This window comes from Apium graveolens, chromosome 11, assembly GCF_009905375.1.
Source record: "Apium graveolens cultivar Ventura chromosome 11, ASM990537v1, whole genome shotgun sequence".
Taxonomy (NCBI): domain Eukaryota; kingdom Viridiplantae; phylum Streptophyta; class Magnoliopsida; order Apiales; family Apiaceae; genus Apium; species Apium graveolens.
In genome coordinates, this window is record NC_133657.1 from 975,499 (window position 1) to 989,864 (window position 14,366).

Here is a 14,366-nt window from a genome sequence, read left to right on the forward strand (position 1 = left end):
AGAATACTCCTACAAGAACTCACAGTACACCAAAGTGCTTGCAGCTTACATTCCAGGATATGAATTAGGATAAATAAAAATTTAATGATTTTATCATACATGACATGCATGTATCTTGCTTCTTAATATAGTCCAAAAGTGTTTGGATAAATATTTCTTCTTTTTAAGGACTGCAAAATTCTTGATGTCCTCATGGCATATGTGTGGACTCATTCAAGGAGACCTGTGATAACAAGTTGCATGCGCGAAAAAAGACAACTAAATGTAGTTTCTGATCATGCACATCGACGCAGAAGGTACATGACAACACTTAATTCACAGATAGAAACTGTTAGAAACCTTAATTAAGAACACATTCATAAACTATAAATTTGTACCAGAGCTGACAAAAAGATTAGCCCTTGGTACAATGTTATTTTAACATGGCATAGGAGCTACATTTAGCATTCCTACTGTATTTCAGAAAAGTAACACTATATAGTTTACAATCATTGTCAGGATCAATGATTTTAGGTGTTTAGAACCAGATAGCTTTGGCTTTGATGAGCTTTTCTTTTAGAGATCCATCTACGTGTAGAGATATGATATCTTTGGCGGAGCCTATATATTTTCCGCCTATGAAGACTGCTGGGACAGAAGGATTACAGCCTAGCCTTTGAAGAGCACATTCCATTTCCTTCCCATTTGTGAGTTGATCAAGTTCATGAACTGCAGGGCTTGCTCCAAGATCGTAAAAGAGTGCCTTGATGCTATGGCACATGAAACACGAGCTCTTGGTAAAGATAACTGCAGCCTTCTTTGATGCAAGGTCTATTACCATATCCATTATGCTAAGAAATTTTCTATGTAGGAGAGTGATGTAATGTACCAGAAACTAAGAAACTTTAGTATGTAGAGAGTTATGTAGCTTTTAATCTTTAAGGCTAGCTTGTGTATGGTGCTGGACTCTACGCTTTCATCTCTCTGTATATATAGTGGCTCGCTTAGGTGATTTCCAGATTTTTTTTATTTTGAAAAAGAGTTATGACTGTACAAAATGCGAAAAGATAAAGTTCCATTAAAGATCTGTTCTGATAAAAAATATCCTCATGAGGATTTTTGGATAATGACCATATGTGCTAAAAACAAGTTGACATGTGGTACTGGTATCTATCATGGATATAAATAAAACTTAACTCTACTGCATTGCCCACGATACAGTACAGTGATGGAATCAAAGCATAGATTCAAGTAGTCGAGATCTGCAGAACACACTTAAGCGACACTCTAAGAACAACAAAAGATTAAGGTGAAGTCTACAGTCTGCTGTAGACCTCAACAACTTCTTCAGGCATCCGCACAGCATCCCTGCTCTATTCATTTGATCAAACATCTGTGACATTAACCAATGATTGTATATTTCCAGCTCGGAATGTCTGAGTGTTCGAACTTGTTGAATTCTAAAAGAAAACATATCACTTATTGTTTGATATAATGTGTAACATTGGAGACATCTCTATGCGGATTTAAGTTGAATCTTAAATATTTCTTAATAATATAAATATTGTCCTTTAAAAGCTCTCTCATTTTTCCTTTGCATTCTAGTAACTGAAATATATTCAAGTCTCAAACTATATGTGTAGGCAACAGCTGCGATGATGGTGGCAGCACCGATGATGGATCTTCTTCAAGCTTTTGTGTTGGTTGTACTGATGATGAATAGTATTTTATCATCTTCTTGTGCACTGCATTCTCCTTGTCTCCTTCCCCATTCAAGAGGCGATCCTTCAAGCGCTTAACATCTGAAAGCTTCACTGGTTTGATCAAATAATCCTCTGCCCCTTCTTCTAAACATCTATATAACATCACAAAATCAAGTTTTTTCCTGTTAGCTATCACTTTTTTCTGAAAGACCAGTTCATTGAAGCAGGATCTCCAGTTATAGTAGGAAATGACTCGATACAGGACTAAGCAGAAAACGACACAAAGACCAATATCAACCCTACTGCCACCAGGAAAGCTACTACACTCTAAAACACTTCAGAAACAAGAGCTGACACTACAAATATACCTAAGCAGACAACATAAAACTTAAGGTTTTAGTGTGACTGACAACTTAACATGGTATCGGACTAGGGTTCGAGTCCTGAAGAGTATAAAATCAGAGACAAACTTACATAATTACAGATTATCATCCTTACTTGGGCATCTCAGAATGAACCCATAATAAATTATGTTTAAGCGTATCAAATACTTTTAGAAGGATACAATAAGTAAATAACAAACAAATGTTCATGACAATTGAACTATCCCAGATATACAAATTGAACCAGACCAAAATATTTATGTTTTCTTTACCAAATTTAACAGTCATATAAGCACGTTAGAAACTTGTTTGACTAGAAATTGTTTGTTTCTAATTACAAATTAGGTTGGATAGTATTCCACTTATAACACGATTTAAGAGAAAATCATGCATTTTCGATTGTGTAGTCATCTTACTATGCAAGCATGCCAATAGAATGCAGGACTAATATAAGAAGATTACAAAGTTTAAGTTATATTTCTATAAAATTTTCTTTTAGTCTTGTCTATAGGTATTTAAGTTTAGTTATAAAATTTGATTTTTGTCTGTAAGATATCGGAGAAATTTAATGGTAAACTGAAACAATACCTAAGTGGGGCAAATCAAGAAATTATAGCTATGCTTTGGGTCATTTCAACCTGAGTTTGAAAATGGATTAAAAATTAGAAACTCATTCGTCAAACTAAAAAATAAAATTAAACGAAGGTTGAAGTTGAGGGTGAAGGACAAATTTAGCATATTTTTACACAAAATTGACAAAAATAAACAATTTCTGAAAAGTTGGTAACTTTAGCCAATGGGATATCAAGTGTCACTGGAGTATCCACTTTATACAAGATACCCAACTGCTAGTGGAGTATCCCATATATGAAATACACAACTGTGGAGTATCTTATACAAATTGGGATACCCAACTGACAGTGGAGTATTCAATCAGCCAAAATTGGCCACTTTTTTCAGAATGGCTATTTTTGTTAAAATTTTTCAAGAATCAGCTATTTTTGTCATTTTTTCTGAAGTTGATGGGTTATGAGAATTGACTTTAGTTCTATATCTTAATTTTTATTTAAGCAATTAAACATAAATTTTTAATAAAAATAAATCAATGAACTAGAAACATATTAAAATATTAATTAAAATAATGATTTTAATTAATTTAAAATAATGGCTTCAAATATTTTAAAGTAAAATATTTATCAATCATTCCGTTTATAAAGGCAAATCCCTGGTTTGTACACTAATAGAATTTTTATATTCTGTGTCCAGGCGAAATTATAAGTTTAGTACATTTTTGTTTTTTTTATACATTCATATAAATTACACAAATTAAACTGTTCTAAAATTATAAATTTCTGGTTTATCAAGTAGTTCAGATTTTTGAAATCTGCAACTTGGTAGTATAGCTTATGCTCATGTTCTTAGCACGAAAGTTTTGAATTAAAATGTCTTCTCTGATGTAGTCATAGTCTACATTTCTTTATATCACTTGTTATTACAATTGTTATTACAAAAGCAAGCTGTTACATGCAGTAGTTTCACATCAAACTCAGTCACCGAACTACAAAACAGGATGTAGAACGGACTGCATTGATAGTTAAACTCACGCACACGCCAGGGAGTTAGTACATTGTTTTTACTACAGCCATATGGCATTAGCCTTTAAGAGAAGCGGAACTAGCTTGCCTTCTACATGGAGACTCATGACTTCATTAGCACCGCCAATTAGCTCCTTTCCTATGAACACAGCTGGTGTGCATTTTTTACGTCCTAATGCCTTGAGTTCCCTTTCCAGCTGCTGGCCATTTGGATGCTCATCGAGCTCGTAGACTCTTGGATTTGCCCCGAATGTTTGGATAAGTTTTATTATACTGTGGGACATACAGCAAGATGTTTTGCTGAAAATCACTACAGGTGTTTCGGATCCCAGACTCATTACCATAGCCATCGCGTTGTTGATTAGAAACAGAGTGCGAGACAGAATAAGAGACTTGATATTAGGCCTTGTTGCTGTTCTTGATTAGAAACAGGGTGCTGGAGAGAATAAGAGATTTTAGATTAGCCCTTGTTAAGAGAAGAAAGTCTGTTTGATTTGGTTTGAGCAACTTGAGCTATCTCGACAGACTATATATAGGAGGTTGATATTCGATAGAAACAAATATCAACCTTAGACTCTCTCTCTCTGATAATGACAAGTTGACATGGAATCATAAATTTAAAATCTATCTGTAAAAGCATCTTCATGATAAGTTTGCACACCTATAGTGAAATGGCCCGAATTGTTTTAAGAATTTCCAGCTTTCCCTTAAAGCGCGGTTTTAAGATTTTTCTGATATGATTCATGTTGTAGGTAGCATCACCTGTGGTGGAGAAATGTTTATCCGAATGCATAGCTTTTTCTTTATGATTAATACAAGATGCGCATATAGTTCAGTTCAATAAAACACCGAAAGGGCTTAATCACAGTGACGAAGAAAGTGAGAATTTGGATAACAGATAAAGAAGATATAGTTTTGATCATCTGCCACTTGTTCAAGCCAAGAATTGAGATGCATAGACAAGCCTGCCCTACCACCATATTCTGCATTTCAGTTTTCTACGTGCCATTACTGTATTAACAATGTGCGCTATCAGTTGTATTATATATCTGATTATTCCTTTCCTGGGCTGATTCCGCATTGTGTGAAATATGCACTTTCTGGCATCATTTTGTCGGTCACCAAGTTGGAAAGCTGCAATTTGGGCGTGGCATTCCTACCTGTCTGTATAAATTATGTGATTGTCGGTCCTGCAGCAGTCTCCCAATTATCCCATCCCAAAACCTACCATTTTTTTATCGATGTTAGTAATTTCAGTAGTTACATATGGCTCAACTAGCTTTAAAATCTGAACCTCTTGTTATCCAGAGTAGATAATTATATGTATTCGAATATGAGACGATATCAGAGGCTCTGTCTGGCTATTGGGACTTGCAGTACTGTTCTGGGCCTTCTGGGACAAGAATTCCAGAATATTGCATTACTTTTTTTAAAGAGTTTAAGATCATGTTCGGGCATTCCTCTACAAACTTAAGGTTTTAGACGGATTGGTTACTTAACATGATATATGAGCTCGGTTTAGGAAGGGACTCAGGTTCAAGTCTTCCCACCCCATTTATTTTAGGCTCTTGAACAGTATAAGATCATGTTCGGGCTGCTCAATATAACTTAATAGACTTGGTTGCCTGTAGGGAATTAATAAAAATCAAAGTGTGCTACTTTCCACATTATCTCCACTTGAAAAGTACTTTTGCAAAGTTCAACAGACTCCTTTCATGTAACCTTCTTCCAAATATTCTTTTGACTTTTGATCGAGTAATCAAATTTAACCACCTCTTCACTGTGAATCTGTGATTTCATTTTCTTTCAACTGACAACTCTTTATTATTCCGCAAAAATAAAATATTTTAAATTGAAGTACTGAATCTTGAGTATTGCTTTCTCTTCATCTCATCTTTTCTGGCTTATCAGCTAGAGGTTTATGATTTGATTTAATATGTGCATATTCCATTGTTCTATCTTGGTTTGGAAGTAACAGAATTTTGAGTGTGTTTGTAGCAATTCTTTTCGTGTTTGGCTAATGTACCACGTGTAGAACTGCGTCTCAAGGTAGCACACACCAAGTAATAGTGTGCATTCTACAATTAGTGTTGATGTTCTGGGTGAATCTATTTGTTAGTGTCGAAGAGAAGTGTTAGAATAATAATATGAGATTCTGGGAAGGTCCTTCCTTTAAAACCTTGAGGTTTTAGACCAACCAGTTGTTTAACATGGTATCAGAGCTCGGTTTAAGGAGGGATGTTAAGTGGTATAAGATCCGGTTGGAGGGGGAGCTAATTTATCGACCATTTGATAATGAAGAATCTTTTTCATTTCATCTTTGGTGCCAGGGTTACGTGGACTTCAACAAGAATCAATGACATTGTCATCTAAGACTAGGGAATATTGTGTGAAAACCCAGAGAGGAGTGGTGCATTCTAGTACTGAAGATGCATTCGATAATGAGATTACTGTCTAGGGGCCAAAGCTTCTTTAGAGGTTATCAGTTTACAAGAAATCTAATAAACCTCTATAGTAAAAGAAAATAAGTACTAATTTTCATTATTTATCAAATAAAAAGAAGTTACATATGTCTATAGTTAGCTGCCTTGCAGAGAGAGAGAGGACAATCTCTTATACTTAACCAAAATTCCCTCTAGATAGTACAAGATTAATGCAGATAATCAGAGCTTCATCATCTTCATTGAATTATTTTCTATAAGCTATATCCAGATAGCTTTAGCCTTTAGGAGCATTGGCACTAGCTTGCCTTTGACATGGAGGCTCATAATCTCATTAGGACCACCAATCAGTTCCTTACCTATGAAAACTACAGGTACACTCGGCTTACGTCCTAATGCCTTGAGTTCCTTCTCCATTTGCTGTCCATTTATAACTTCATCGAGTTCATAGACCATTGGGTTTGCCCCGAAACTGTATATTAGTGTCTTGATGCTGTGGCTCATGCAGCAAGAACTTTTGCTGAAGATCACAACCGGATACTCTTCGCCTAGTTTTGTGACTGTGGCCATTGCTTCAAATTAGTACAAACAGTTAAATGGAGCAAGAGTTGATGAACAACTGAAAGAAAAATCTGGATTCTGAACAAATGTAAGATCTTTAGGCTTGTATTGGACTCGAGAAATTGTTGTGATGAACTTGAGGTGTAGTAAGGACCTTATATAGAGAGAGTCTAGAGAGACAGTGTCAGGCTAATGGTTATCAGATTACCATATGATTAGATGATACTGATAGATTGCATGGAATAAAAATCTTCACTTCAGTAGATTTTTATGCGGAGACTCTACCTTGTTTCATTGTAGATTCCATGGTTTTCATGGAACCTAACTTTAATTCAGTTTTTGTTCTGCATATTAAGGATCTGTGTCTCTTTATTAGCCCGAAAAAGAATTAGCATTTTCAAATGTTCTGCATATTAGTCTGAAACTTTTGTAATTTATGAACTCTCAGAATATGTCGATTTTCAAGACTGGTGTTTTCAGCAGACACAACTCTGATTACATCTGTTCTTGTTTTTTTATGCATGTAGATGATTGTCGGACGGAGATTATGCAGATATTGAGTTAATTACTTGGTTTATTATAGACTTAGCGGACCGCGTCAGCGTCAGCGCTCTTAAGAGTAGGGGTAAGTTCTACGTACATTTTATTGTTTACGGAACTTTCCGAGCGAGATATATCGAGTATCCCTCCTGATGATCATATGCAGTAGCTTTATTGAATGCAACTAGGTGGAGAATAGATGGCTGTATCGAATACGGGAGACTTTTGTCGAAATAGCGAGATTAGAATCAAATTGAAGATCAAGAACACCGAAAGCTGCTTGTAAGAAAAGTGAAGGCGGCACAAAAGATAGCACACGGTTTCCATGCAAAATAGAGGAATTAAGATACGAGATACCTTGATGATTTGCAAGTAGTCTGAGCAGGCTAGGTACCTAGAATTCATTTTCTAAATTATATGTTTAAAATCTTAGCCGAATGACCTGACGTGATGTTTGTCAAGTTTTAACCTCGAATTTATTTTCAAAATTTCAGCCTAATGACATGATGTGATATTCGTCAAATTTTAATTTATCAGGCAACTAACTACACATCTCAGGTCCTCTCTCGTCGGTTCGATTTTCGTACATTCTAAAAATTTATGAAAACGGATACTCATTTGTGAGACTATAAATCATATTTGTCAAAAAAAAAACTCACTTTACATATAAATATCTGCAAACAATTTTGAAACGATTCCGAAAAATCTAATATTCCTAAACTAGTATCCCTATGTTGAAATTTCAGTCGAAAGGGCACAGATATTAGGAGGCTATAAGTTCGGTGATAAGATTTATTTAAAATAAGAAAATATGTGGTTAGTGTAATAAAAAAAGATACAATTTTTTAAACTATAATTATTAAAGTCATTCGAAAATTATAATATATCTTCAGTTTCATTTATATTGACGCCATTTCAAATTATTGATTGTTTCAAAATATTTATTAACTTCTTAACAGTAATAAAAATAAATAAATTTTTAAACGTGTCAAAATTTTATAAGTATAATATTTATCAAGATTTGATATGAAAAATAGAAAATACATATAATAAATCAGTAAAAACAGTTTATTTTTTAATCCATGGATAAAATAAGTGAACTGAGGGAGCGAAAAATTAAACAATGTGTCGATGGGACAAAGAGCTTGTTGGGCACGGGCTTATCAACTAATGGGCTATTGGTCCAATACGAGTAATTTACTGATGGGCTACAGGTCCAACATCATGTTCAACGGGCTTGACCCAATTATAGTTGGTTTTTGACCCTTAAAGGTATTTTTTTTGCTAAATTTAAATGTAATTATTTCATTACACGTATGTCATTACTTTAGTCATCAAAATTTTCACATAAAATTATCTTCAATTTAGAACGTAAAAAATATAAGTTTTTTTTACAGAATATATTAATTACATTTTTATATATTTGGTTTTTGTAATTAATATACAAAAGAAAGAAAAATATTGTATCACGTTAAAAAATAATTAATTTTATCCCCTCTACTTTAGAGATGAACGAGAATGAGCATTCATTAATTTGAAAAATAAACTAACAAAGGTTCTGTTTGGGATTGCTGTTAAAAATTGATGTGTTGTTGGAAAAAATTTTGGTAATTTTTTTGATATGTATATGTTTTGATGCAAAAAATTAAAAATAATAATGTTTTTGGTAAGGTTTGATGCATCTGCAAAGCTGAAAATCAGATTTTCTAAAAGCATGAGCGAACTTGCTTTCTCTAATAACAATCAGATTTTCTAAAAACATGAGCGGACTTGCTTTCTCTAACAATAGATTTTAAACCAAAAGCACTTTTTCGAAAAACAGCTTTTGAATTTTACCAAATAATTTTTTAACTATTTTTCAGCGAAAACAATACCAAACACACCCAAATACTTGTCGCACATGCACTGGGATATATGAAAAACATGTAAAGACCAAAATTTTAATATTTTGGGATACAAATTTCATATGGTATATATACCAAACCAAAAACATGTATCAACCTAAATTTTAAGATTTTGGCTTAAAAATTTCATATGGTATAGATTTCAAGATTGTTACAACACAATATCTCTAGATTCGAACAAGTGACCTCCTGTATAAAAATCAAGAACTCTAAACACTAGAGGCACACAAGAAGAAATATCTCAACACCCTTGGAGTGGGGGAAGAGGCAAGAACAAATGATGGATGATAAGATCATATAACATGTGTCTTTATCCGATCATCAATCCTTGTCTAAACATTCATTGGCCGACATGTAAGCTGCATGCACTTTGGTAGATTCTCAACTTCTTGTTGCAGGATTCTAGCTTCTTGTAGTAAACCTCATCCAGAACACAGAAAAGTTGATGCTTCTCTACATTAGATTCCGTCATCTTGCACTATTTCAATCAGAAATATCAAGAAACAGTTTTGTCACTATCAATGAGATTATTATACTCTTAGGCCTTTTATTGCATATCTAGGGGCGTTGTTGATACTGTTAAAAAGTATAAGATCACGTTTGAGTCTTTTTTTGGTTTAAGATGAACTGGTTACTTGAAACTATATCACATTGCATTTTCTGTTTATGATGCCGGAAAATTTATAAAACTTAAGATTTTAAGTGAGCTGATTACCCGATTACCCAACAGTGTATCACTTAATGCTCTTGCACTTTCTGTTTATGATGACGGAAAGTTTGTAAAGGTTTTAGAGGTTTTAGATTAACTGGTTCCTTAACACTGGATCACCCGAAAATTTGCAGGGAGGGGACCAGGTACCAGAAAAGTTCAAATGGTTTGGATAAACTCTAAAATGTATTTTCACATATGCCAAGGGATCCTACAAAGAGGAGGACATGGAACATGCAAGAAGTATAATGAAATATAAACATCACAAGGGGGGATATTAAAAGTTTTAATTTAGAACTACATCAGCATGCAGTGGCAGTAATGTTAAAAGACATAGTATTGAACTCATTTACATACTCATTATTTCACCAATTAGCTTTTGCTCAGTCCGGGAAACAAATTAAAGTTCCAGACTCTGGTGATCATGTAAAAGTGCCAATGTTTCCTGTATGAGACTTTTAACTAAGCACATTATCATATAGGCATTAGAAAGTTAAGTCTCTCTGGACTAACTTATGAGAGATGGCCTTGTGACCGGTTTAATGTAGAAACATTCAGAATCTACAATGATAAAGCTCGAACTGCTACAAACAGAACTATTCCATAGACATGATCCTTCACGAAGAGATAAAGTTATGTTAGTTTTCACCGAAACTGTGATTTTTTGACAAAGCATATTCATAGATATGAAGAATATATCCCACCTTCCTCCCCTATCACCCCATTATTGCTATTGTATGATGCAAGTATGCAGATCTCAATCTACTTTAATTATGGTCCGATTCCATCACTGTACGGTGTTATAAGCCTATCAGTAGAGTTGAGTTATTAGTTATAATAACTATAAGAGATACCACATGTCAACTTGTATGTAGCACATATTGTCATAATCAAAAATAATCATCAGGGGAATTTTTCTTATCTAAAAGAACTTCATCTTTTTGCATTTCATGCACTTCTTTTATTCTTTTTTTTCTTCTATGAATATAGATAATCTGAGTCACCTATAAGTGAGCCACTATATATATGTAGTGATGAGAGCTTAAAGTCCAGCACCACACACAAGCTTGCATCTGAGTTTAAAAGCTACATACCTCTCTGCACACTCTAGTTTGCAGTTGCATTTCATCATTCTTCTATCGATTAGAAAACTCAAATCATTTTATATAATGGATATGGTAAGAGACCTTGCATCTAAGAAGGCTGCAGTTATCTTCACCAAAAGCTCATGCTTCATGTGCCATAGTATTAAGGCACTCTTTTACGAGCTTGGTGCAAGCCCCGCTGTTCATGAACTTGATCAAGAGGCAAATGGGAGGGAAATGGAATATGCTCTTCAGGGGCTAGGCTGCAATCCTTCTGTCCCTGCGGTCTTCATAGGTGGAAAATATGTAGGCTCAGCGAAAGATATCATATCTTTGCATGTAGATGGATCTCTTAAAGAAAAGCTCATTGAAGCCAAAGCTATTTGGTTCTAAACCAATCCTTCGTAATGATGCTATTTTAAACTACAGTTCACTTTCTGTAATAGAAATGTTAAGACCGGCTGTTATACCATGTTACAATAACATTGTGCCAAGGGCTCCTCTTTTTGTTAGCCCTGGTCAGAAAGTATAGTTGATGAGAGTGTCTTCTTAACATTTCTTAAGGTTTATAACAATTGATGAAATTTTCTTCTGAAATAGTTGATTCTTGTCTCTCTTTTTTTCCATATTCTGTGTTTTAAGTGTAGTCATGTGTGTTTTAAAATCGATGTGCATGATCAGAAAACATTTTAAAAGTCCAATTTCCATATGCAATTTTGGTTTCACAAGGTCTCTTTAAATGAGTCCAGATTGATGCAAGATGGACATCAAGTATATCCTAAGGCTGAAAAAATCTCGACACGTTTGGAGCCAGTACAGAGGAAAGCTTAAATGCATGTCATGTAAGATTAGATCATGAGCTGTGTCTTTATCGATATTCTGATCAACAATCCTTGTGTAAGCACTTTGGTGGTTCTCAATGGTAGAATGATTCTAGCCTTTTGAGTAAATCTCCAGAAGAGAGAAAAGGTGATGCTTTTCTGTAGTAGTTTTATAAGGTGTACTATCACAATGAAAAATTTGAAGGCAAGGAAAGATATATTTGCCACTGTAAAATATCAGGTTAGATGTACAAATCTTAACTTATGTTAAGCATAAGAGTATACTTTAGCAGTCCCTTCCTCTATACAAATTTACTAAATATGGTCCATAGTTCCATTTAAGCATCTTTAAACATGATCTGAAGCAAGGGGCTCGATGAATTTATTAGTTAATACCTCTTGTTGTTCACTGAGTGTTGCTAATATTTTGCAGTGATGTTGTGAGGGGACCGTACAAAAAGTTGATATATTGTGGATAGACTCTATTACGTATTTTCTGCATCTTCTACGGGATCCTACCAAGATAGCATCATGGAACATGAAAAACAGTATATATGACAGTGAATATAAATGACATAAAGTAAAGGAGAGAATATTGGAACAACACCAGCAAGCATTGGCAATGAAACGAAGCATGGCAGCGAAGGCATATACATTTTATTTTAGCTTCAACTCTGTATACGAAAGAAATAAAGTTCTGGCCTCAGGTGATCATGTATAAGTGCCAACATATGGCGCCAGAGATGCAATGTAATTATGCATAGAAATATTACTGTCATTAGATAGTGAAGAGTCTTCAGATTAACTTCTGAGCTGAGTTTATTACTAAACTACTATTGAAACAATCAGTACTATGAGACATTGAACACTTTCCCCAATTGTTTGTCAAGAGATCTAATTGTATTACTACTTTCACCAAAACCTTGCATCTTGACAAAGAATTTATATGCAAATCAGAAGAATATATCCCACTTTCCTCCCTCCTACGCAGCTTTATCGATATTTATGATGCATGCATGAGATCTCGAACTACTTTAGTTTATGCTTTGATTCCATCAGAGTACTATATCATGGGCATTGCAGTGGAGTTGAATTTTATTTATGTCCATGATAGATACGACATGTCAACTTGTTTTCAGCACATATGGTCATTACTCATTATCCAAAAATCCTCATGAGAATATTTTTTATTCGAAAGATACCTAATAGAACTTTATCTTTTTGCATTTTGTACAGTTGAAATTCTTTTCTATAGAATAGAAAATCTGGCAATCATGCCAGTATATATACAGAGTGATGAAAGCTTAAATTCCAGCACCATACACAAGCTTGCCTTAGAGATTAAAAGCTATATAATTCTCGACATACTAAATTTCCTAGTTTCTGTTTTCATTACATCACTCTCCTAGTCCTACACAGAAATTTCTTAGAATATAATGGATATGGTAATAGACCTTGCATCAAAGAAGGCTGCAGTGATATTTACCAAGAGCTCGTGTTTCATGTGCCATAGCATCAAGGCACTCTTTTACGATCTTGGAGCAAGCCCTGCAGTTCATGAACTTGATCAACTCACAAATGGGAAGGAAATGGAATGTGCTCTTCAAAGGCTAGGCTGTAATCCTTCTGTCCCAGCAGTCTTCATAGGTGGAAAATATATAGGCTCCGCCAAAGATATCATATCTCTACACGTAGATGGATCTCTAAAAGAAAAGCTCATCGAAGCCAAAGCTATCTGGTTCTAAACACCTAAAATCATTAGTGTTAATTTTTCTGAAATAGGAATACTAAAAGTAGCTCCTATGCCATGTTAAAATAACATTGTACCGAGGGTTAATCTTTTTGTCAGCTCTGGTGCGAAGGTATAGTTTATGAATGTGTCTTTTTAATCAAGATTTTTAACAGTTGATGAAAGTGTCTTCTGAAAGAGCTAACTCTTGTAATTTCTTATCTATCTATGTTTTGGGTGTTGTCATGTACATTTAACGATTGATGTGCATGCTCAGAAACTACATTAAGTAGTCTTATTCCCCCATGCAACTTTTGTTGTCACTGGTCTCCTTGCATGAGTCCACATATATGCCATCAGGATATCAAGAATTTTGCAGTCCTTGAAAGGAAGAAATATATATATATATATCCAAATACCTTTGAATAGGGCTCAAAACGAATCCTAGTAATCCGGGTTCAAATCATGTTCAACTTGTTAATAACGAAGATAATTCGCATTCGTATATAAAACGAGCGGATTCGAATCCTACTTTCAAATTCGAACGAATAGCGAGTCGAATCTCACCATTCTGATATTCGGTCATATTTGTATAAAGTAGTTCGAATAATTTCATAGAACTTAAATATTTAAGTATTAAAGATATACGATTTGATTTCTTTAAATATGTTCATAATATATAATACATGTCATGCATATAGATTAAAATTATATTCTACAAAATGATCATGTTTTAGTTTTGTACTTATTCATTCGAGTATTCTTAATTTTTTAGTATTATTTTAGACGAATTCGGATCCGAATATATAAAAACGAGTAATTCGGTACATAATCGAGTCGAACCAAATCATGTCGAATTCGAGTCGAATATGAACAAAGAGTAGAAATTTTAATTCGAATCCGGACCGAATCTGAA

The 14,366-nt window shown here is 34.2% G+C and overlaps 5 protein-coding genes across 5 annotated transcripts; 2 read left to right on the plus strand and 3 right to left on the minus strand.

Moving 5' to 3' along the window:
- Positions 1-320: 320 nt before the first annotated feature.
- LOC141698279 (glutaredoxin-C11-like) lies at positions 321-952 on the minus strand. Its single transcript, XM_074502950.1, has one exon. It carries the CDS (start codon positions 824-826, stop codon positions 518-520), a length of 309 nt encoding a protein of 102 aa, XP_074359051.1. The 5' UTR covers positions 827-952; the 3' UTR covers positions 321-517.
- A 2,558-nt stretch (positions 953-3,510) lies between these two features.
- Positions 3,511-4,376, minus strand: LOC141698011 (monothiol glutaredoxin-S1-like). Its single transcript, XM_074502600.1, has one exon. The coding sequence runs from the start codon at positions 4,008-4,010 to the stop codon at positions 3,702-3,704; it is 309 nt and encodes a 102-aa protein (XP_074358701.1). The 5' UTR covers positions 4,011-4,376; the 3' UTR covers positions 3,511-3,701.
- A 1,799-nt stretch (positions 4,377-6,175) lies between these two features.
- LOC141698368 (monothiol glutaredoxin-S2-like) lies at positions 6,176-6,846 on the minus strand. Its single transcript, XM_074503055.1, has one exon. The coding sequence runs from the start codon at positions 6,669-6,671 to the stop codon at positions 6,363-6,365; it is 309 nt and encodes a 102-aa protein (XP_074359156.1). The 5' UTR covers positions 6,672-6,846; the 3' UTR covers positions 6,176-6,362.
- A 3,980-nt stretch (positions 6,847-10,826) lies between these two features.
- LOC141698012 (glutaredoxin-C11-like) lies at positions 10,827-11,453 on the plus strand. The gene has a single exon (XM_074502601.1). It carries the CDS (start codon positions 10,985-10,987, stop codon positions 11,291-11,293), a length of 309 nt encoding a protein of 102 aa, XP_074358702.1. The 5' UTR covers positions 10,827-10,984; the 3' UTR covers positions 11,294-11,453.
- A 1,598-nt stretch (positions 11,454-13,051) lies between these two features.
- Positions 13,052-13,745, plus strand: LOC141698314 (glutaredoxin-C11-like). The gene has a single exon (XM_074502997.1). The coding sequence runs from the start codon at positions 13,158-13,160 to the stop codon at positions 13,464-13,466; it is 309 nt and encodes a 102-aa protein (XP_074359098.1). The 5' UTR covers positions 13,052-13,157; the 3' UTR covers positions 13,467-13,745.
- Positions 13,746-14,366: the final 621 nt, after the last annotated feature.

What these genes read in the sequence shown, in the direction of transcription:
- LOC141698279 (XM_074502950.1), bottom strand. Translation starts at nt 826, where the DNA reads ATGGATATGGTAATAGACCTTGCATCAAAGAAGGCTGCAGTTATCTTT.
- LOC141698011 (XM_074502600.1), bottom strand. Translation starts at nt 4,010, where the DNA reads ATGGCTATGGTAATGAGTCTGGGATCCGAAACACCTGTAGTGATTTTC.
- LOC141698368 (XM_074503055.1), bottom strand. Translation starts at nt 6,671, where the DNA reads ATGGCCACAGTCACAAAACTAGGCGAAGAGTATCCGGTTGTGATCTTC.
- LOC141698012 (XM_074502601.1), top strand. Translation starts at nt 10,985, where the DNA reads ATGGATATGGTAAGAGACCTTGCATCTAAGAAGGCTGCAGTTATCTTC.
- LOC141698314 (XM_074502997.1), top strand. Translation starts at nt 13,158, where the DNA reads ATGGATATGGTAATAGACCTTGCATCAAAGAAGGCTGCAGTGATATTT.